Source organism: Chlamydotis macqueenii, chromosome 1 (assembly GCF_036417535.1).
Source record: "Chlamydotis macqueenii isolate bChlMac1 chromosome 1, bChlMac1.mat, whole genome shotgun sequence".
Lineage (NCBI taxonomy): Eukaryota > Metazoa > Chordata > Aves > Otidiformes > Otididae > Chlamydotis > Chlamydotis macqueenii.
The window spans coordinates 11307589-11331410 of record NC_141556.1 but is presented as its reverse complement, the minus strand read 5'-3'; the positions used below and the strand labels follow the sequence as shown (position 1 = coordinate 11331410).

The window sequence follows — 23822 nt, the reverse complement described above, 5'->3', positions numbered from 1 at the left end:
AAGAAGATTTGCCCATGCCTTTAAAGAGCATACTGCACATCCATCCTTCCAAGCTTCTCCCCGAGCTCCCAAGAGAGCTGAGAGACTAGAGGTCATTCTGGTTATTATTTCATGCCACTCAAATATGTCCTAAGCTTTATGGACTATTAGATTTCTGGAGTATCTACTTTCTTTGTACATGTGTTCAAATAAAACCTAAGCCTTTACTTTGGGGTTTTTGACAATTAGATAAAAAAAAAACCTGGAGAATCTGAGAGAATAAAGTTTTCCTTTTCCCTATGAGTGGTCTTCTTTTGGGAAGTGAAATCTTAATACTGAACATGACATTATTTAACGGAAATACTGACTTCTTTCCCCTCCCACAAAATATAAATAAACTGGAGATCAACTTATGCAACAGGGAAATACCCTTAAGAAAAGACTTAAAACTGCTTTTGTAGAACTAGAAACCAACTATGAATTGTCAGCGCAGATGCAATGTGCTTTAAAGCCCATGTGTTCCATACGCTCCTTGTTCAATGCCCATGGCTACAGCTGAGGTGCAGAGGCTGAGGAGCGGAACCAGCAGCTCCATTCACCCAAGGCTGCCCTCAGCAGTACAGCGCGTTGGGCAAGCAGGCTCTGAGCGCACAACTGGAAGCCATCAATGGGCTTAGGCAGAGCAGGACAGACTTTACCTGTGGATTAACTTCACAGGCTTTACTGTATCTGAATGCTAAAAAGCGCAGGTGTATAACAGTCCCTTTTCTAAAAACAAACAAACAAAGTAGAATTGTTATTTCATAGCCTTTACCTAGGATTTTGCAAACATGACTCATCTTTCTGGAAAGAGCCTGGCTTCACAGTAGGGTTGTTAGATACGTCATCAGCTTACCTTACACTGCACTCTCATTTCACAAATTATTTATCAGCTTTCATTTATGGATTACATCAGACCTCTGTACTTTGTACAAACTGAATTACTTTTATTTTCTTGGACTTACTAGAGACAAATTTTTTGCTTTGGAAAGAGGTAGGAATATGGATGTATTTTCTTTACAAACTTTGCAATAGGGATATGGAATTGTTACAAAGAACAAAGCTCACAACACTTCATAACACTTTTAGTAGTTATTTCATTTCCCCGTGAAGTTTTATGTGTCACTGTCACATAGTCCTGAGATGTCATAGTGATTCAAATAGGAGTTTACTGATAAGTTTGCCATTTGTTGCAATAACTTCAAAATTTGTCATAGGGAACACCTTGTTTCCTTTTTTTTTCCCTTTTTGGTATGAGGAAAACTGCAATGGCTCATTCTGACAGTTTAAGGTACCATTCTTAAAGATGCTATTGGTTTTGGTTTTCTTTTTAAGCATAAATATATGCAACCTTAATATAGTAAAAGAAAAAATTAGCAGTGGTTTCTCAAGCATAAAGTAGCTTTGAAAAGAATTGCAGAACTCCCACTGTAGACATCAGTGTATTAGCTGTTAAATACTTTTATTTAGCAAGAGTATTTAAACACATACTTGGCTTCATGCATGTGCAACGTTCCCCTCAGCAATATACTGAAACAAGTGCTAAATTTAAAGCAAGTGCTTCAGTTCTATGGTTTTCAGACAATTGACTGCAACGATTGTTTGGTGGAGCAGCCAGATGGTAGTACTAGAAACCTCAGAAAGCTTTTCCATAAATACCATTTCTATTTTCAGAACAAATGTTTCTTGAATTTCCACAACCAGAAATGAAGATGAGGCTTGTGTCCTTTAATTGTTATAATCTACTATTGGTAATACAAAAGAGGTAGAGAGAGCAAGCCTGCTACATGTGTTCTACCTCTATCAATCACAGTTGCTGAGTCAAAAGGACAATCAGTTGTTAATCTACTCAGCATAGACCTGTCATCCACAGCAGTATAATACAAAGACAAGAATTCTTCAGCTTTGCTGTGCTTGGGAGAAAAAAAAAAAAAGAAAAAAAAAAGAAAGGAACACATAATTTTCTTCTAATATCTATAATTTATAGCTGTACAGACTTTAATTCATGTTTTACTAATTGAAATATATAAATAATATTCCATTCAGCCAATGTCCTTTCTTCTCAAGCTTTATCGTGTTTTCTTAAGGTTAAGTCAACAATAGTGAAACCCAAGATGAAAGATAAATCACCTTTAAAAATATTAATCAGGAATTGTAAGAAAACATGACACAAAATATCAGTGAAGTCAGTTAAAAAATATTCAGATTATTTTATAGCCTGTTTCCCAACAGCTGCATCTGGTTCTATTTCAGATAAATGCAAGTTGGGCATCTATAACCTCCGGGTTCTTAACAGATGTTGTCATGAAGTTGAACATTTTTACCTCGGCAAAAGCTAAACAAATTAATTTCAGGCCACCCAATGTTTCCAAAAGGCAATTGCCTGGCACTGCCAAAGATTGTGTTACTCCATGCAAAACTATATCCAGATGCTCTAGACATACTTTTCAAATTTTATTATCTGTAGCTTTAATTCTGAATTTCACGTCAGGTTTTCCTCTGACCGGTGGTGAGCAATGCCACCACATACAGAGACTGAGGCTGGTTTTGCTGTCTGTTTGTGTGTAGAAATGTTGGAAAGACGCTGGCAGTTGCTGCAAGCAGCCCCACTGTAGCTGCGCTGCTGAGCGCATGGGTTGAAGTCTGCTAGCAGCCTGTGAGGGCTGGGAAGGTGGAGAGATGAGTCAGATATGCAGGTGGCATAGAACAATCACCACTGCTGAATGATGAGATGTGAACAGGATGGATACCAGCCTCACTGGGTATCAGCACAAACTTCAGAGTCTCTGTGTGCTGCAATCTATGCATCATTCATACAGTCTGGCATCTCTTAGCTTTATATCCTTCTGTGGCTCACTGGCTTCAAGCTTCCTGTTGCCATTAGCTTACAGAAAGAGTAAGAGCAACTAACTTTTCAAGGTTGGTTAAGATTCTCCCAAGGAGTAGTTCCTTTCCTTAATAAAATGTGTCTGCATTTCAGAAATGGCTAATCCTTCCATGTCCTCTTCCAGTTTCTGCTCTGAGAGGCAAACGCTTGGCAGTCTTGAAAATCCAGACTCCTCCTTAAGTACATTATGAACTGTAACAGTGTCAGGAGAAAAGCTGCACAGGTCAATCTGAAGTTTTTAACTTTAGACAAAAAGGCCTGTAATTAGAGAGTCCATCTATCACTAGCAACATTGTAGCAAGAAATTGAGTATCTACTGATAATTTAAATACAACCTCACTGATACACTACTGACAAGACCACACTGCATTTCAGATTTGCTCAGAACTGAAATTAGCTGTTTGATTCAGCCAGAGTGAATTTCATTTTACCAAGAATTAAAAGTATTAAATATCTGATATCCTATAAAGCTACAGCTATTAAATTACCTATAGTTTTAATAACAGATTCTGTATCTATTGGAGAGAAGCTATGTCCAGTATAGCACACATTCCATGTTAAAAAGGAACCAATTTGACTTTACTTTTGATACAGATTTGTTATATGCATATTATAAACTTGGAAAAAAAACCCTCCGCAGTGCAGAAAGATACTAACTTTATGAGGCAGCAAAAGGTATTGTTTTTCCTAATGGCAACCAATTAAATCATGTATATTTTTTGTTACTTTTAAAACAATTTATAATCTGGAATTTTTGACTGGTTGGTTGGTTTGGTTTAGTGGAAAAAAGCCTGACTGTTACCATTGTCATCATCATCTGCACTGTTTTAGAACTTAATTTCGAGATCCACTGGACTGTGTAAATCAGATGAATTATAAATTGCATCAAAAGCCTCAGCTATGGTGAAAGCAGTCCAGGGTCTTTCCTACAGTAGGGTGAACACAGCTGAGCTATAAAACACAGCATTCCACACTATTCTGTATTTTTTAAATGCCTATTTAAACTATAAAAAAAAAAAAGCCCTCTAGTAACAGAATATCCTTTTACATGAGACAACTTGTTCTGGAAACAATAAAGGTGCTTATCTCTACAGTGCCTGGGATAGGTTTTCATTCAGAACAAGACCAATGTCTATTTAAGATATTTCACTCAACTATAGATTCTCAAAAATCAAGTATCACACTGTAAGTTCTCCTTCACGCTCTGCAAAGGAGCCTTACACGCAAGCTGCTTTAAAGCACGGTTTTACTCATGTCGTCTGCCACAGAAAAGCACAGCAGGGCTGTTTGACCTTGAGAAAGCAAAGCACACTGGCTTAGAATCCCATGGGTAGTATCTAAGAGGCATGAAAATATTTGTCTACACGCGTACTTCCCCCCAAAATTTTAATACCTCAACATCTTAGTTTAACACCTACATTCTCCAACAGGTGCTGAAGCAACTGAAAGCTATTCTCTCTGACTTACAGTTTTTCTCAGTTAAATTTTAGGCATCTGAAAACTCAGATATGATGTAGTACATTGATTTTCCTGTTGCTAACAGAGGGAGACAGAGAGAGAGATACACCAGTTTGCTTCATTTAGGGGCACAGCTCTTCCACCCACTCCCAGAGAATCACCAGGCAGTGCTGGCACTGCCTGGCAGTTGCCTTAGCCTGGTGGGTACGTCTCACGGAGAGCAGCAGGCATGACTGTGGTGACAGAAGTGCCCTCTCTGCAGGCTGTTGTAACTACAAAATACTTTCCAATCTGCTTTCCTCTGGGCCATGTTACTCACATTTCCGATTGCACAGCAACGCAGGTTTAAGAAAAGAAATCTTTCTCAACTGAACCATGAGCTGACAGTTAAAGCAGTGTCCAGGTGATCTTCAAAATAAGCAACCTGTCACCACTGTTCTTCCATGCTACTGCCCCAGCTACAAGTGGATATGGAATTTTTGGCTGAATCTATGATCAAGATATTTTGCAAGCAATAAAAAAAAAACAAAACTAAAAAAAAAAAGCTGGAGCTCAATCAAACCTCCTGGTACTAAGTGCTTAGGTTTAAGCAGACACGCTTTCCTTGTGGATGAGGAGACTTTTAATTCACCGAAAATTAAGGATGTGTTTTAAAGCTTGACACTGTGTGACTTGCTAGATTGGACTTGGACATAAATATACAAAATCAACGAAGAAAAATTCAAGTGATTAATGGTGTAAATAGTGTAAATACCAGACCTAGAAATGTCTTGGCCACCCAGAAACATTGTCTAACTTTAGAATCCCACCTAAGAACTAAAAGGTGACTTAGTTAAAATTTGGAACCTCAAACACACAAAACTGTGATGCTAAAAATCCTTCACACAGCTGCCCTCTATATACATAGAAATGCCTTACCTTTTCAGAATTCTCTGGCTCTTCAAGTTCCATCTACCTACTATGCCTATCTATTCATGCCATAATGAAGTGATAACAATTTCTTAAAACAAAATAGTTTAAAGCTGCTTGCTTTTCTGCTCATTGTAGACCTTTCTTCCACAGCCTGATGAAATACTGTTCAAGGTAGCCATCCAGTTGGTAGGCTAGATTTCATTCCTGCCTCTGTTTGTCAGTGTTCAGATTCCCTCTCCCATAGATAGCCACAGACTAAAGACAGATTAGAAACACATTTTACTCTTTTGAGACAAGCACTTTAAGTGGAAGCACACGATGCAAAAGATGAGTAACATTCCCTTCACCATCACCACTACCTCCTCTCTGCTTTGGAAGGAATTTAGTGTTGGCCCAGACCACAGCCATGAAAACAGGCTTCTCTCAGGACCTGGAGTTTGGCATCTCTTCCGCTATGTCTGGCTGTTAAAGCAGACGTAAGTCTGTATCATTCTCTGGTAGCTAAGAGCCTAAATTTCACATCTGTCTTCCCTTAGGTGGAATTTACTGAGCCCAGGCCTTGATCCTAGGAACTAGTTTTATCCAGCAAAATAGAAGAATCAAGTTTTGAATTAATGTATCTCCACTGTCTGTCTGTCTTTCTCTGGATCTACCATCCTCATGCCTCAATTTCAATAGAAAGGGTGTATGTGCAACTGCTACTACAATCAGACCTCCAGTGGCTGGTCATCTGCGTAGTTCTCCCTCCTCCACTGACTATATTGAGTGCATCTCCACTGATCAGCCTAGGAACATGGACACCTGCTGAATCACCTAGTGCTCACCTAGTCCATCCCAATGTATACGATTTAGCCCCAGGTACTCAAAGGTTTCATGCATGTTATTTCCCACGCCAGAATTCCCAAAATATGCTAAAAGCAAATTCTGCTATTATATGGGGTCTTTTATCCATTGTGCAGACTACAGGTAACCAGGACAGGAGAACGCTCCTAATATCCAGGCCATTTGAAATTTGGTATTACAGTATCTTTCCAGGTAGAGCTGAAATTCAGCTGCCTGCAATTTTCTCTTATAGCTAATTGATTCCTGAAGATGTAACAGTTTATATGGCAAACTGACTAACCCTTACCATAGCGAGTACTAATTGCTTGGACTCTCAAAATAGCTTACAAGAATAATACATACTAACCACATATACCAAAACACAGTACTATTAGTCAGCGCTCCAAGCATGTTAATTACCCTTTCCATAGTGTGTGTGTGTGCATTATAATGCTCCAAAAATTTATTTTTAAATAATCAAGCCACAGAATGGAGGCTGACATCACAAGAGTCTGGGTTACAAGAAGAGTCTGGGTTAAAGAAACAAAAGTTAAAATGGAAATTCTGAGATAGCTTCCGTTCCTAATTCCACATGCTTTGTTTCATTTATGAAATAACTAATGCAGCGGTGGAAAAAAATAGTTAAAATATTTTCTTGAAGAGTGAATACCACTGAAGTTCTATATTTCATATATCCTTTCTCAAAATAATTGTCAGAAACTAGCAGCACTAAGAGTCTGTAAAAAAAAATAGCATGAAAGTAATGGATAAAGTAGCAGATGCAGCTTTTACTTAATGTGATAATTTGTCTCTTTGAAAAGGCATATTACTAAAACAGCAGTAGCAAATTCTTTTTTTTAGGAATCCACCTTCCGATCATTAAGGCAGATGGTCAAAGCCTTGGCAGGACCAGGGGCTTGCCTAGCAAGCTCCTCAACTCTTTTCACTGTAGAGTGAACTCATGGCTAATTGTAGACAACGACAGTTAGGAGAGACAAATCACAAATGTGTTTACCATTTTCCCAAGGGAAACACTTACTACCAAGTTCAAATATCTGTTCTACAAAGCATGGGATGTACACTGGAGATCTACTAAAGAAAATGCTTATGAGATTCAAAGAAAAAGAGGTTCAAACCCCAAAAGAAATAGGGGTGAGAGTATTTTTTTAAAAAGAAAGCCTTTACTAAAAGGCTGCTGGGTTTCTGACCAAGGTTTCGAAAGGAACAGTCGGGTTCTGGGAGTGTGATATTATCAATCAGGAAAACTGAGCAATATATACATAAAACATTTAGAAGAAATCAAATTAGAATTGAGATAAAATAATTCTTCTGGAAAGTCTAATTTTCCTTCCCTCCTCCCCTGTAAACAGTTTTGGAACAAAAGCTCCTAATAGCCTTGTGGAAGGGGAAACATTTTTTTCAACATCTTTTGCAACAGGCAGAGGAGATGTACCATTTAGGGTGTGCGTTATGTTCAGCTGAGCATTACAAGTAGCAGCAGGCTAATAGATGTGAGAGTGAAGAGTTTTTATAACATCAGTGTTATATAACTTCTTGATTTTCGTAGATGGTTAGCAGCAACAGAGCTGCATTGGACAATGCAAAGTCACCTCTGAAAATAATTCAACATGACAGGCCAAGGGTATTCTGGCTCGATTTGCACCACAGTCGAATATAGAATATCTCACTGCAGTACAGCCATTCCCAAACAGAACTGATTAAGTCAAAGATGCTTCTAAGTTCCAGAAGTGGGGGAAGAAATTCTGTGTTTTCCGAGAGTGTCGGCTCCTGATACTTAATGAGTAGTGTACTGTAATACAGAATTTAAATTAATTGTGTACCAGGAGGAGGATTTTGGGGTTTCTTTATTTCTACATCTCAGTGGCAGCCAGCATACAGAAAACAAGATACAATGAGTTCAGCATGTGGGGGTAATCATGTAGTTAGGCAGCAATGTTTAATCTAGCTGAGGCCAGTAATCTCTGGATGCTGATGCGCGGTGTCATGCACTGCCTTGTAGCATTTCCACATGGGCGATCTGTTATTTTGCAGCATTAGAATCTGCATTTGATTTCTTACTCTCTTATCTGACTCTTCAGGGATTTGATAAATCCAGCACTAATTTACAACTGCCTTTCTCTCTGGGCTTTGACACATAAGCAGTCAAGGATTAAAATCAGGCTTCTAAAGCAGTTACCACTTGCAGCCATCTGCCCTGCCCTTCTGACGGAGATTGCCAGGGCCAGCGCAGGAAGTCTGAAAACCCAGTGAAGCAACTCCTGCACATCTCAAGCCTGTTTATTAAGGTACATAGATCCACTTTGATTTTAATGCTTAGCTGAGAATGGCAGCAGTAGAGAAGCGGGTTCATAAATCATGCAGCAATCTTTGTCAGAGGTGGGGCAACAACTTGGGCAGCACCCATCTGAGCCATCTGATTTTATTCTGCTTCTCCATGTGAATGAACCCTTGGACTTCATGAATGTTTACAAGTTAGTAAATGACAATCCTTCCAGAAGCAATTGTTTCAGAACAACAGCGCTACTTCAGATGCTTTGCAGACTATTATTTTACCAAGTGCTTTACAGACTCTTAGATCTCCTTGGTTGCAATTTTTTTTTCACTTTTTTCAAATTTTCACAGCCACAAATGAAGCAGAAATAAGGGTTTGCTGCACATCTTCCTTTGAACCCCAGTAAGAGGTGTATTAAGTCACTGTCTCCACATGGGAAAATCTCTTTCAGACACTTAGGTGCAATTATATAGCAAACTCAGAAGTATTATATAGCAAATTATGTAGGCTCTTATTTACATGTTATTATTACAAAAAGTGAACAATCAAAGTAGTTGTTGATTTTAAATGATAAACTTTTATTCTGAATATACTGGTTTTTTTTTTGCACAAGAATTAACACAACAGTTCTAGGATTATAAACTTTTTATAACATTATTGTACAAATTTTTACAAAAAATTATTTTTCCAGGCGTGTCAAGTTCCACAAAAGTGTCAAGAGAACACAAGAAAAGGGAGAAAGACCTGCTTGCCTTGTAAGAGCAATCAAGCCTTTTTTTTTTTTTCAGAAACGCACACTGAGCATTTCAATGACAATATCCCAGAAAGCATGATCCAGACATTCCATACAACACAAGAAGAGAAGACAGCTTTGTCAGATCACAATCGCAATTTCATGGCATCTCAACAAGACAGTATCCCTTTAGCCTCAGTGAAATTATTTCTTCAAGATGATGTTTTTCTTTTAAACCATAAACAGGACAGATGTAAGTAGCTGGGAAGAGGGTGAGGCTAACTTTTCAAAACTCTTTAATTGTTTTCAGACACTTTGTTTTGATCTTTTTACAGTAGTGTACAATGAGTATTAACAATATTAACATTGTGGTATGAAAAAAAATAATAAAATCTGGTCTTTGTTAAAGGCTTGGATGTTCAATGAAGCTAGGGTAAAATTTATCCCAAGGAAGGGGTTATTAAGATTTCGCCTTCAGTCGACATTCCAAAAACACCCAATGCGTTGCAGTGCCTTGTAGGCATTAATATACCTCTTAACAACCAATGTGCTATCATCTGAATTTTCAGGACCAGTGAGACTGAGAGCTTAAGTGTTAATGGGAACAAAAGGTCTGAATGTCTTTTCAGTGATACCAAAAAACTCTCAACCACAGCAAGTAACACTTGGGTTGCAAAGGTCACTTAAAAGGGATACTGCCTATTTGAACCCAGTAAGGCCAGTTTTTAAGTTAGTAAAAGGAATATTATAGGAAAACTTACAAATGGCAGCAACACTGTTTTTTTGTCAAGTTAAGCAGTAAAGCCTCAAGCATTAGAAACATGAAAAAGATCATACTAAAGTCTTAAAGGTACAGGACCTAAAAATCTTGTCAATCAAACCTGCTATGTCATGTTAAAAACCTGTTACAAATATGGACCACGGTCAGTGTTTTTGGCAGTAATGCTGGTTGTTTAAATGAAAAAAGTAGAAAGAAACCTTTCATGTTAAGTCCTCAGATCATGTTTTGCAGAGTACCCTGCTGTAACAATTTTAATGGTGGTTATTTGTCAGGCTTACAATAGGCTGCATGACTTCTGTGTAAAATGAAATAGTCCCAACAGTTCCCTTAGTGCTGTTTAAAGGATCGGAGCAAATATCAATATAGCTTTTTATCTGGCTTTAAAAAAATATCTTTTTACAACATACTGTAATTTGAAAATGTCTCAATTTAAAGTGTGGCATCAAGTTTCTTCTCTCACAGACAAGAGAAGATTACTATTATGCATTACATGAGAGTAAGGATACTCTTCTGCATGAGAATATGTACTTGTTCATATAAGTTATTTCTAACAGACTGGTATTCACATTTTGAGATAGCTAAAGTTCACATTGCATTTTCTATCTGTGTTGTAATTAGCAGCTATCTAGGTAGTGCATTTTAAAAAAATCTTGACCATCACTTGGATATAACCAAAATATATATTGCCTTCTGCAAAAAGAAGCCAAAATTGCATTTTTTTTCCTTTTTAAAATATTGATTTCTATGGGGACAGCACTAAGCCCTTCTAGGATGGCCAGATCCTGAGTTTTCTATCAGATAAGTATAATGGCTGGAAGGCTAAGTGTTTATACAGAAATATATTTCTTCAGGCCATATCGAGGGGCAGAGGAGAAGAACAAAGAATATTTCCCTCTTTGGCTAACCCAAGAAGGCTAATGCATCTGCATGGCACAGACTTCTCCTGCCTTTTCTATTTGAGCACTCTAAGGGAAGTGGGATGAAAGCAAAAGCCACATTTGTCTTCTGTGGCAGCAGGGCTTTGTGCCCTCTTTCTTTCTACCTTTAGACTCTAATCAAATGTTTATTAAGGAACTCAGAATATGGGCTACCAGCACAAGCAAATTGTTCTGAAATGTTAAGCAATGTAACTTTTTCATGAAGGGTTCCTTTTGGTATGCTACATGAAAACTATGAAGAACTTCATATATTGACAATCTTTCAAGAAATTAAAAGAGCAAAATGCAAACTAACATGTATTTTAAGCAATCTTAGAGTAAAAGCTATGTAGTAGAATACTCATAGTCTAGAACTATTGGCCTAATTGTTGTTCCTTCTAACTCTTGTTCCTCCCATAAAATTACAATTAACAGTGCTGAGAAAAAAAATACAGGATGCAGTCTCAGCATTAGAAAGACTCAGACCAATTTTTTATCAGGTGGTAACTGGCGATAGGGTGAAGAGAAGTGCAGTATTATGACAGGAATGAAGAGCTCCAAAATTACCTTCAGCCATATTATCAAAATCAGCTCACCTTCCCTGAAGAGGACCTGAAGTCATTCAACACAGTTAATTGTACTTTTAACCCCATGACTTCACCAGAGATATTTTTTTAAAGCTAAATCTGATCACTGAACAAAAGTTGAAGTTTTATTTTTTCACTCATTCTATTCCCAAACATGAGAAAATACATAGCTGGGGCCAAGGTACATGAGAAAAAAAATGAGGCAGCCATGGGTACAACTACAGTAGACATCTAATCTTTTAAGCCATGCCATGGCTTTGAGTAGCTTCTTCAGTTTTCATAGGATATTAATGCATGCCCAATTATTTCTTTAAGCTTCTGGCATGATCAAAATTATATCAATTGTTTGCCAGCATATACATACAAATGCTTTGCATTTTCTTATTTTTTTTAAATAGCTAGTGTATTGTGCCATGTTAATAGTTGCATATTGCAGTTGTTAGCAGAATTGTACAATACCAGCAGAGTTGCACATTCATTGGTTTAGCTGTCTTGCAATACTGTTTAGTTCCAAAAACTAGGAAAAAAAAAGCGCAAATGATATTTTGCATCAACACTATGCTACACTGAAATATGGTAATTTACTGCACCGATCTGTATCACCAATGAGGTTGTATAAAAACAACTTCTAAAATTAATATTCACAATCAAGTATCAATGTGCATACATATAGATTCAAGGCTCCCCATTTGTTTAGATTTTTTCTAATCTGAGCAACCAGGACATTTTGCTGTTAAATATGCTATTTTCAATAATAAATAGCAACAGCAGAAGTTTTAATATTATGGGTGGTTTTGTATGAAGGAAACAAAGAGGGAACCTGATATGAACCTTAGAGAACATATACTTCCAAAAATAAATGTGTTAAATCTGATTTTTATATACTTAAAATATCTGTACACAGGTTTTCATGTGAGAGCATTATTCTGTAAAAAATCCAACTCAACTCTTTTGTTACGATAGCTAAATTTACCCTATTTTCTCAGCTTTTTCATTGCACAGTATATTCAGAGCTCTGTTTCATAGTATAATTTAATTATTTGATTGCAATGTTCAGTTTCTCACACAATAAAATAATCACTCAGTTACCTTTTCAATGGACTATACTCTACCGTCAAAGCAAACAAACTGAAAAACAATAACAGCATCATCATCATCATGCAAAATATCCTTGGAAACCAACATTCAAATATCACAAAAGACATTTTTATTCACAAGCTTTTTTGTTTGAGCCTTTGAAGGATTTGACTAGCTTTATATATAACTGCACTGTGAAAAGGAGGTGAATATTACATTGAAATTAACATTTTTCTGATAGAAGATGACACCAAGTTAAAGATGAGAATAACTTTTCAATTAAACTCTCAAGCACCTTTGTATTTTTAAAAACAGAAGCTTCCTTCCTTCCTTTCTTCCTTCCTTCCTTTCTTCCTTCCTTCCTTCCTTTAATCTTACAATTTATCAACCTACCAAAACTTAGAATCATAGAATCATAGAATCACAGAATGGTTTGGGTTGGAAGGGACCTTCAAAGGTCATCTAGTCCAACCCCCCTGCAAGAAGCAGGGACATCCCCAACTAGATCAGGTTGCTCAGAGCCTCATCCAGCCTGGCCAAATCAGCTGGCTACCTGATTTGTTTTGGAAGAATAAACCACTCATCATAAAGCATATCAATCATGCTGAACTTCTGATGAAGACTAGTCAATATTTTAATTTTACTCAACTAGTTTGGATAAAACTGATGTTCAAAACAGCTAGTAACATATATTGGGGAGTACGCTTTCTTTTTTCTTTTTTTTTTTAAATAAATGTTCATGTAAAAGAATATAAATCTTCAAGATATCCAAAGCTTAAAAGAAATCAAAATCAGATACATAATATATTGTCAGGGGAGCCCTTTTACATGAAATCATCTAGATTACAACAACAAAAAATGAAAAAAAATAATGATCTTGGATTCCTCAGTGAAGCACGCACAGAATTCTGTTCGGATGGCATAGATGATGCAGCATTCACACACGTTTAAGGATCCGACACTCCAGCATGCAGCCACCGTGGGTGCCTTTATGAGTCTCACAACAAGTGATAACCAGACACGAGCACTGCTGTTCTGCTGCTGTCTGAATAGCTGACCCTTTTTAAAATGAAACTGAGGCTATCGTTTTGGCCGGGTCTTGATTAAGTTACACAGGTTTTGGTTTAGCAAGGTCATAACTGGCAGTGTCTGCTGCCAGATAACAGCCAAAGCAGGACCAACTGAATTCCTACCATAGACCACAGTGATGGACTCAGACCAGAGACACCACCGCAGTCGGCTGAATCTTCCTGTTGACAAGAAAAGAAGAAATCATTTAACATTAATTACAACTACATTTTGTGGTAAGTAATCTACATTTAAACTTCAACATTTTGAACTATCCGTGAGACATCTTTTTTGATCTTACATACTTCATTTTGCCTAAAATGACAGCAAAATAATTCCTGGAAGACTGGCTGATTTTTGGTACAAAGAGTGGCATTACTACATTAACTATAACCATGGGAGCATTAAATACTTACAAGGCTTACTGCAGCCACTTGCGAACTAGATGGGATACTTACACAAACAAGAAATGCTATGGGATATACCTGGGAGATCCAGTAAACTACATCTATATTCTTTAAAACTACATCAATTTGGAGATTTACAGTATTACTTTATTATGAGGAAAGATGGTACAACATACAACTTTTCAAGATAGGAAAACAAATACCAGAATATGTTCATGTCCATTTCATCAACATGATCACACATTACAACAAATATGATCTGAAGGTGAAGATATGATCAAAGAGAATGAAAACTTGGTCTCTGATGTCGTATTCAAGTATGAGAAGCAAATTTTCTATCTGCTTTTTGTACATGTTTCATGCAGTCTGTAGAGAAGACCCTTGAGTCTGAGGGCTCACTCTGAGCTGCACCACTCTGTCATGGACCTAACTATTAATTACACCACACAGCAATCACACCTCTTTTCCCATTCCTCTTTACCGTTAATTGGTGTTATTTGGTCCTACTTTGCCTATAATGCACAATATCTTTCACATCATGGACTTATTCATTAGTCTGGCGGAAATACATTTGATACCTGTTCCAGAGTCTGTAACATAGAATCATAGAATCATAGAATGGTTAGGGTTGGAAGGGACCTTCAAAGGTCATCTAGTCCAAACCCCCTGCAAGGAGCAGGGACATCCCTGACTTGGTCAGGTTGCTCAGAGCCTCATCCAGCCTGGCCTTGAACGCTTCCAGAGATGGGGCCTCCACCACCTTTCTGGGCAACCTGTTCCAGTGTTCTATAACTCGCATCGTAAAAAATTTTTTCCTAATTTCTAATCTAAATCTACCCCCCTCTATTTTAAAACCATTACCTCTCGTCCTATCGCAACAGGCCCTACTAAACAGCCTATCCCCATCTTTCTTGTAGGCCCCCTTGAGGTACTGGAAGACCGCTATCAGGTCTCCCTGGAGCCTCCTCTTCTGCAGGCTGAACAGCCCCAACTCTCTCAGCCTGTCCTCATCTTCACACCTTCTTGTTTCTCAGGACTGATACAATCTGCATTTAGCTACATTTAACACCAGGACAATATTCCAGCTGTCCCCTACACTGCCCTGTCCACAGAGTTTGAGATTCAAGGGTAGTGATGAAGGCTGCAAATAATTGGTCTTCCTCTTGTTTTCACTGTATTCTGTACCCATAGTATAAAAAGACACTTTCAGTTTTCCAAGAGATCCCAAGCCCCCAAGAACAAGACAACAGTGTAGGTAGGAAGGGACTTAGGTATATTAGGAACTGGGGAAACTACTTGAACAGGAGGAACATGTGCAGGGAAAGACAGACTGCAACTTAACAGTAACAGAGTCCAGCTGCTGGCACAGAAATTAAAAAGACTTTAGAACAGAAAGCTGAGGAAAGCCAACGAGCATGGAACACGTCCTGGTTCAGACTGACACGCCACTGAAGCAGATGCAAGCAATATTCAATGTACCTCAGAAAAGGCTGGGGAGAAGGGGATAAAAAGTGCAATCAGGATAAATAATGAAGGGTCATTTAAACACCTTTAATTTACTGACACATCCTTAAGCAAAACTTTCAAGTGCTTTCTACCAATATCAGGAACATAAAACTAAGATGAGGGAATGAAGACAGGTCATCAGTGAACCAGCCCAAAATAACACACATATCAGAAACCTGGTGTAAGGAGAACAATCAGCAGGACAGTGTTGTCAGGTAGCAACAACGTAAGAATGACAGCATAGGACATACAGCAGGACAGTAGTATGTAAAGGAGAATACAAAGTGTAATAGCATAAAAGTATTACAGTAAAAGGAAAGTGTGGTGGAATCTCTGGGGGTAAGAAATTTCAGAGTCTGATAATAAAAATTTAATACTGGATTGCGCTGCTGACCACCTGGTCAAACTGACAATATAAACAATAAAATATTATGTGAGATTAGAGAAGCCACATATAGACTGGATTGATGCCTTATCAAACAGATATGAGATCACATTTTTGGATAAGCCTTTTGGAACAAACCAACTTTGAATTTTTAGTGGTCACAGGGTCCTCTTCAAATCTACTGGTAGAGAGCTGCTCTGTATAGTATAGCTTTAGTACAGCTCTAGTAGTTCTGTGGACCACAATGCAATACATCATAGCTTTGTTGTGTTATAGATCAGGCCAAACAAATCCAAACCAAAAGGTACTAATTTCAAGAAAGGCAACAATGTGAAAATTACCAAAAGTAGTTTAAAAAAAAAAAAAAAAAAAACAAAATCCAAACCCAAAATCAAGAAAAGAGGAAAACATACTTAAAAATCAACCAAACAAAAAACCGATAGCATGAAAAAAAACCTAGAAGAAACTCTAAAAGCAAATGCCTCGAAGGATCCAGAATAATGTTTAGAAATGTTGCATTAGTTATCCAGGTATAATGAATGCCACAATTAGAACAATCACCCCAACACTGCCCACCAACCCCCTCCCCCAAAACCCCAACCCCCCAAAAATGAAAAAACACCAACTTCACTCCCCTCAAAAACTAAACAACAAACCTCAAACCCTAAAGAAACACCAATGCATGAATCAGTAAGGAAATGTAGTACACTGTCATAGGGAAAAGGTCAGTTTTTAAGAAGCCAAATTTACTCAAATGAGCAAGAACAGGATAGCAGATAAAAATGGCAGATTAGATATAAACAGGAAATTACGAGGGTTTGTAAAGAGTTTTTAATGACCTCTCTGCAAAATACGCTCAGAATTACAGCAGAAAGTTTTGAACAGATCAAAAGCATTAAGCCAAATACGGAGTTAGGGCAACTGTTGGATAACAAAGGTGTAAAGAGGGAACTTGGGGTTTACAGAGCATAGCAAAGGACTTAAATGAGTTCTTTGTGTTTTTTTAAAGGGCAAAATCTTTAATGAGATTCCCACAACACACAATGCATTCTTTAAAGCAGAGAGGTCAGAGAAACCGTATCAGTTTGGAATAAATATATGGAAAATCAGATAAAGCAGACAAATTAGATTCAATAAGTCATCAGGAATGATAGCATTCACTGACAGTCTCCTTTAGAAACTTGCATGTATAAAAAAAAAAGAAACAAAAGCAAAACCCAGCATTCAAGTTCTTGAGAAAAAAAAATAAAAAAAAATAAAAAAAAATTATATCCTAAAGCAAATAGCTCATGTTAGCTGCAGTTCTTTATGAACAATAGCCATTTCCAGACATGTCTCTGCTGTCTGTTAGCTTTATAATTTAGTTTCATAAATTTGGCTTAGGCTTTTTTTTTTTTCAGTTGATTGCATTCTACAAGTTCAAAAATTCCTACGGTTTCTGGTCAACAAGTAAGTCATAAGTGAACCCTGCTGCATCAGATTTGGAGCAGGATGCTAAGATTTGAAGATGGGCTGAACTTTCTGGTTTATTTTTTCATCTGCATTGTGTCCTGTCATGTAGCTTTATTTCTATCCAAGGCACCTAAAAAACTCCCCTGTTGCTTCTTCCTCACAGTGAGTACCATCAGAAACAGAATTATCAGTAAAGTTTCTTCTCACATGAATTCAATGAACAGTACTCAGTGCTACCTCTTGGTATTTAAGATTCTTGTCACTGAAATTATTTAGAAGAGTCATCTTCAAAGAAATAGTCTAAAGTAAAGCATAAAGTTTAAAATTTTACAGCTCAGGGTAGATAGCAGGAGAATATGTAAGAAGTAAATTGAAGGTCTTAAACAAAATTGTGCATAGTGAAAATGGCATCCAGTATGGATACAGAGTAGATGGACCTCCACATATAAAACTACACAGTACTCAGTTTTCGTGTCACTTCTGTGTTAGACAAAATATCAGGGAAGTTATGTTGATGAATTAACCCTACCACTATATGTACTTGAAAAATAAAAACCCAATTGTCCATTTCTATTTGCTTTTTGAGACTTTTTTTTTTTTAAACTACATCAAAATTTATGGGCACTGCTTTTACATTCAACAGTTACACTATGTATATTCCTATTGGATTGAAAAGAAATATTTTAATAGCTTTTGCTCTCTCCCTAAGACTACACAAAAAATTTTTAAAGGATTCACAACAGTGGTGAATGACTTGGAAGCCTCATGCAGGAGAGGCATCTTATTATGAATGACAGAGTTAAACTATACTAGACAAAAGTATACATGGTTTATAAACATATTTCAAGGTTGGTGAGATTTTAACCTCACATTGATCAAAGTCACATTGTATTTCTGAGGTTTGTAGACCAATTTACAGTGGTAAATCATCAATTCTGCCAAGAACAATTTCAAAATATTCTCTCTGGAATCAGTTATACTTTTGCGTCCTAAGCCAAGACAAAAATAGGAGTGGCAAAGAAGGTACAGTAAATCCTATCTAAATTGCTTTTTCCCCCTGTCATTGCACATTGTAATTTTCTTGTGTGTTTTAACCCTTGTTAAAATTACAAGAAATTTTTTTTAAAAAGGAGAAAGTCTGATTACATGATGTTTTACATAAATTCAGAAAATAAACAGTTTTATGGAAATGAGTGGGATCTCATCATTAATTTGGAACCAGACTGAGCAAAACATAAGTTTTGAATAGTCTTCAAAATGCCTTTTTGAAAACCCTTCCCCTATTCCTGCGCTTTAAGAAAACTTTTCAACTTTTTCCTGTAAATATTATTTTTGAGATATCTTATAAAATTTCTTGTAACAAATTACATAGTGCAATTTTATCTTATCTTTACCTTATCTTATCCTTACCTCTGCCAGTGCAATTAGATACTGAACTATTTTTAAACAGTTTCACTGAAATTTTCCAACCAACTACATTAGTCACTAATACATTAGTCACAAAGAAAACCTGAATAAGCAACATATCAGTTGGGGATGTCCTCTCTCTATTGCCTTCAAAGTAATATTCTGCATATTATTTCTCTTTGAAGAGAGAAATAATTGGAAAAGAAATTGGAAAGAGTCCTCTTTAGTCAGTTTAATTTCATCAGAAGTGTATCAGAAATTTCTTGCATTAATAAGTCACATGTCAAATTTCCTTGCATGCTTGAGGTAGAGGAGCATCAGATCCAAATGTCATCTCCTTCATGTCATGTCTTACTATGATAACTCTAGAGAGGGTTATTTTCCATCATGCACTATGATATCTATTCAGCACTTACAGAATGGAAATGAATGCTTTTATAAAACCTTATATTCATTGTTAAGTATCAGACCCACATATTCGTTGACATATAACAACATTTCCTTCAAGGCAGCGCTAGTCTAAAATTTTGAAGACACACATGGACATACAAATACATATATATATATGCACACACATGTCTAAGTCTAAAAACACACTTGTTATTCCTTTAGAAGTACACTATAACTATTTAATGTACTAAAACTTTGTCTTGAAATCTTTATCTTTTATCAGAACCCATTGTGCTACACTAACTATAAAAAGGATAAAACAACAATATCTGCCAAGACCTTCTGATCTGGCCTTTGATATCAACTGGTTACCTCAAAGTTATACCTTTGTAAACATATATTTTAAATACTTCATATTGCATGGAGAACACCTTTGCTTTTACTCAGGAGTCACTTCAAGTTGCAATGCATGGTCTTTCACAAATTTTGTGTTACCTCTCTTTGTCTTGACTACCACAAAAAAGCTGTCAAAGCTGTACAGCTACCCATACGCAGATTAGGGGTACAGCCAATCCCATCAAGATTGCTGTCTGGGCTGCTAATCACCCTCAAAGCTCCCACTGACATCCCTGTGAGCTGATGGAAATAAGACATTACTAGAAGGGGCTAGAAATTTGTAGAGTTGTCCTCTTTATTATCAGGCATGGCAAACATAACCAGTGTGCAGGGACAAAGTAAGAGCAAGGGGATGATAAAAACTATTTTGTTATGCTTGATGAAAAAAATAAAATAAAATTCTGCCATTATTGAACCTGATCAGCTGGTTTGTATTTCTGTTGGCTTCAGTGATTTTAATAAAACTACACAGATTAATGTCCAGTGAGAACCTATTTCCAAAATAATAAAGTTATTAAGAATAGGGGTGAACAAAATTACCTTTATAACTCTGCTGCCAAAAGTCTTTCAGCTAAAACCTTACTTTGTGGGTTTCTCAGCATTTCGGTTTGCCTTCTTCAGCAGAGAGGCCATTTTGGACATAAAGAATTCAGCTCAAGGTGAGTCTCTGCTGTTTTATGTACATTGGGTAGTAGCTTTTTAATTAAAATAAGGTTACTTGCAGAATAAATTGCATGAGTAAGAACACGAGATGTTAATCTTCTAGATTTTAATGTGGAATACCACATTAAAATATCACATGGCCTGGGGGAAGGGACTTCACCTTTCCTTACAACCTTCAGCGATGGCTGTGCAAGTTCCTAGGTTTGCTAGAAATTAGATCATTTAAATACAGAATAGGAAACTTCAGAATTACTCAAATACAGCTGTTAAACAGAACTTTGAACTTTTTTTCACTGATATTTGGGTGATATTAATTGAACCTCCTCCCAAGTAAAAGAGAATATAAATTACTGAGGAAATGAGTTCTAAATTGTTAGCATTTTTAATATTTTACTATACTAATTCTAAGGAATGACCTCTAAGGTTCTATTTCTGCCTCTCAGTCGGCTTTACTTTAATAGATATGTTAGTATCTCCCTCTAGTGGTTTTCTGAGTAATAATAAACTCCTCCAGTGTATAAGGTCACGACTCTTCTTCTTAGATCAGCAGTTCTCTTGTGTCCATGTCACCAAAAGAGTAGTGCACACTCTCACACCATTAAATGCAACACAGCCTAAAATACCAAGGCTTTCGTTATGAACCCCAAAGTCTGCACTAGGTCAGCAGATAGGAAGGACTTCATGTATCCACGTGTTTAATTAGAAGAAAACCCCCACCTTCCACTGTAATTAGTCAATTAATATGTTTAGATTGAAAAAAAAAACAAAAAAAAACCCCTAAAAATATCATTTTACTCAATTCATAGTTTAACCAAATTGGTGCACACCAGTTCCCTCCATCATTAATATTTGTGCTAAACTGAATGCAGTGAAAACGCCTTACTCTTCTCAACAGAAAGACTCCCATTACTCTTAACACATAGCACTCATCTTTGCTACCCCTAACTACAGCTTTATTTTCACAAGTGTTATAGTCTCTTGTAATTAATTTGTATTTTTGTTCGGTTTTGTCCAGAAAACTTTCTTCCGTTTCATTTTAACAAAGCCAAGGGAAAATGTTTTGAAAGGAATGACACTGACTCAGTTGGTACATGTGCAATCTCAAGGAGCCGAGCATATAAACCCAACAGGTTCCCCTGTCTTTGTATTTGCTATGAGAGAGGCCTTTGTGTTCTGTAATTCTGATTTATAAGGCTCCAGACACGTTTTTTTCATATTTAATTTCCCTTAATATTGCAACAGTAATTTGCTCCAGATTGTTGCTTTTGGGACTCACTCCATTCTGTTTTCTTTTGTATGCTTAGTAAGTAAAAAGTCTATTTTTTAAGCCAAGAACAAAACAAAAAATTAGAGAAAGTAACTGACCATCCACACCACATGAAAACTTGCAGAAAAATGAAGATAGGAGCGGACGTCATGGCAGAGGCACGACTCGTTGTGCATATAGGCTGATCCTATTAATAACGGGCAAAGTAGCAAGTAGAGGAAAGGAAAGAAAACACAGAAAAAAAGACATACAAGATGAGATATCATGCAGATTGCTGGCAGTTAGCAGAGTTAATGTGAAAGCATCCACCCAAGAGCAAGAGATTCACAGCAAATTTTGCAAATAAACTTCACCAAAACAATCCACTGTTACAAAACACACGACTTACACACTGATTAGCACATCAAGCTAGTGAGCAAGAGTTGTACTTTCACACACAATTGTATTACAAAGATTTGAAATATTTACAATGGCCAAATAGCTTTTGGATGGTTTTTCAACTTTGTTGGCCATTAAGAAGACTTCCTTTTTAAAATAAAATTTGATTATTGCAAAAATGCATGGAATGTCAACTGTCTAGTCTTTTTTAACAGTACTGACATCTCAGTAATTGTGTCTTATCAAAAAAGCAGAGAATATAATGGAACAAAACTTGGTATACAGCAGCTACAGCCTAACTGCACTAGTTTTGGATGATCTTTCCTTTGTAGAAATAGGATGAGGCATTACAAATGCATTTTAAAAATACTTATTTTATATAACGGTAGGTACTTCCCTCTTCAGTACTTTCTGTATTGAAATTTATTCTCAACGATTTGAATTCAACATATTATTTTTCATACAGTATTTTGAAAGGTAAGACAGAAAGTATATTCAAAATAATTTATACATGTGTCAAAGTTATAATTTTTCTCCTTCAAAACTGTAATGTACACAACAGAAGGAGTACTACACAGTGTAGTTTTGCTGATCTCAGTAAAGCAATGCACTTTTATACTTTTTAAGAATGTGACCTAAGATCAATACACATTTGCAGAATTTCTAAGAGGAACAACATCCTAAACCAGATATAATGTTTTTAATCATTTAACAACACTTTAAATAATATTTGGGAACATGAATGTAAAAATACTACTTCTAAGGCAGGATTATCACCTATTTGTGAAAGTCATGGAAGAATTGAATTTCATGGCACTGTATAGAGACCATCAGTTAGATGCTTGCTGACAATTTATTTTGAGTGGGAATCATGTGTGAAAGTGCAATGGTTAAAGGAAAGGCAGATAAGAAAGCAGCTGTTAATTTTATGTTAATCATGGGATACTTGAAATAGAGTGGCTATGATCTAGAGTGAACAGTATGTTTACTGACAGATAGGTTACCAGACACCAAGGTACATTTAAATTTAGTTTTCACTGCTCTTCTAAAACAGTACTACAAATGTTTCTAAAGATAGTCCTAAAGTCTTACAAGTTCAATTTTACCTGTTTGGCTTCATCAAAACAGACATCAGGACCCTTTCTGTATCTAGGTTGTTTGACCATTTCACAAGGATTTGGCCCTTCATCTGTTTCTCTGGTTAAGGAGCATGACTGGTTTTCATGAATTGTACCTTAGCAGGATTAACATTCTTGTTTTACTTTTGCGCAAGAAGAGAAATTTTATGCTAATTCAGATATTACTGAAATAAACATCAGTAGTCATAGTTCCTTGTTTAAATTAAAGAAAACCAAACCAAACCTTCAGATAAACTGAAATCAAATACTCTATTTTTTTACACAGCTTTAATCAAGAAAATAAACATCCTACATGATGTTTTAGAGCCAGTACTTCCAGAATTGTACACAAAAGAAAAATAAAAGCAAACTTTATTTGTCTTAGTAGCTCTAACTTATACTTGAAGCAATCTTATTAATGCACTACTGTCGAGCCCTACAGCAGCTTCACTTCAATGAGTGGAGATGCTCAATGGAAGAGAAGGCAAGAGGACAGGGAATTTAGGTCTACAGGTCTACATCTGTCTTCATTCAGATGTTATCAGATTTACCTCCTCTTTCCTCTGCCAGGGCCCAGCTGTAAGGGAAGTCGAAACATAGAAATATTCTAGAAGACCATTTGCACAAGCAAAGCTGTACCAGCCAGAAGGAAGCAGTCTAACAATAACCACCTGAATGACCCAAAGGTCATTCTGCCTGCTTGCATGATGTTATGCTACATCTGCATTTCACAATGTACCTCAGTTATAGAATAGAGAACAGCTTAGCACTGCATAGTTGGAACAAAAATATAATAGTTCATTTAGTCAATATAAGCCCACTCAGTTGCTCTCGCTGCCATTTGAGGTCATTTACTGCTTTCTAGAAGGTGGAGACCCTACAGGGAAACTGTATGTAATG

At 36.7% G+C, this 23822-nt stretch overlaps 1 protein-coding gene across 3 annotated transcripts in view; it reads right to left on the bottom strand.

The window, feature by feature from the left end:
* Positions 1–8941: 8941 nt before the first annotated feature.
* CACNA2D1 (calcium voltage-gated channel auxiliary subunit alpha2delta 1) overlaps positions 8942–23822 on the bottom strand; it is a 405284-nt gene continuing 390403 nt past the window's right edge. For all 3 annotated transcript variants that reach the window (XM_086745696.1, XM_086745707.1, XM_086745713.1), the window contains 2 exons: positions 22911–22993; positions 8942–13735 (listed from right to left, as the gene is read on the bottom strand). In XM_086745696.1, the coding sequence (XP_086601822.1) occupies positions 13619–13735; positions 22911–22993 (200 nt within the window). In that variant the 3' untranslated portion in view covers positions 8942–13618. The remainder of the gene's footprint in view (positions 13736–22910; positions 22994–23822) is intronic.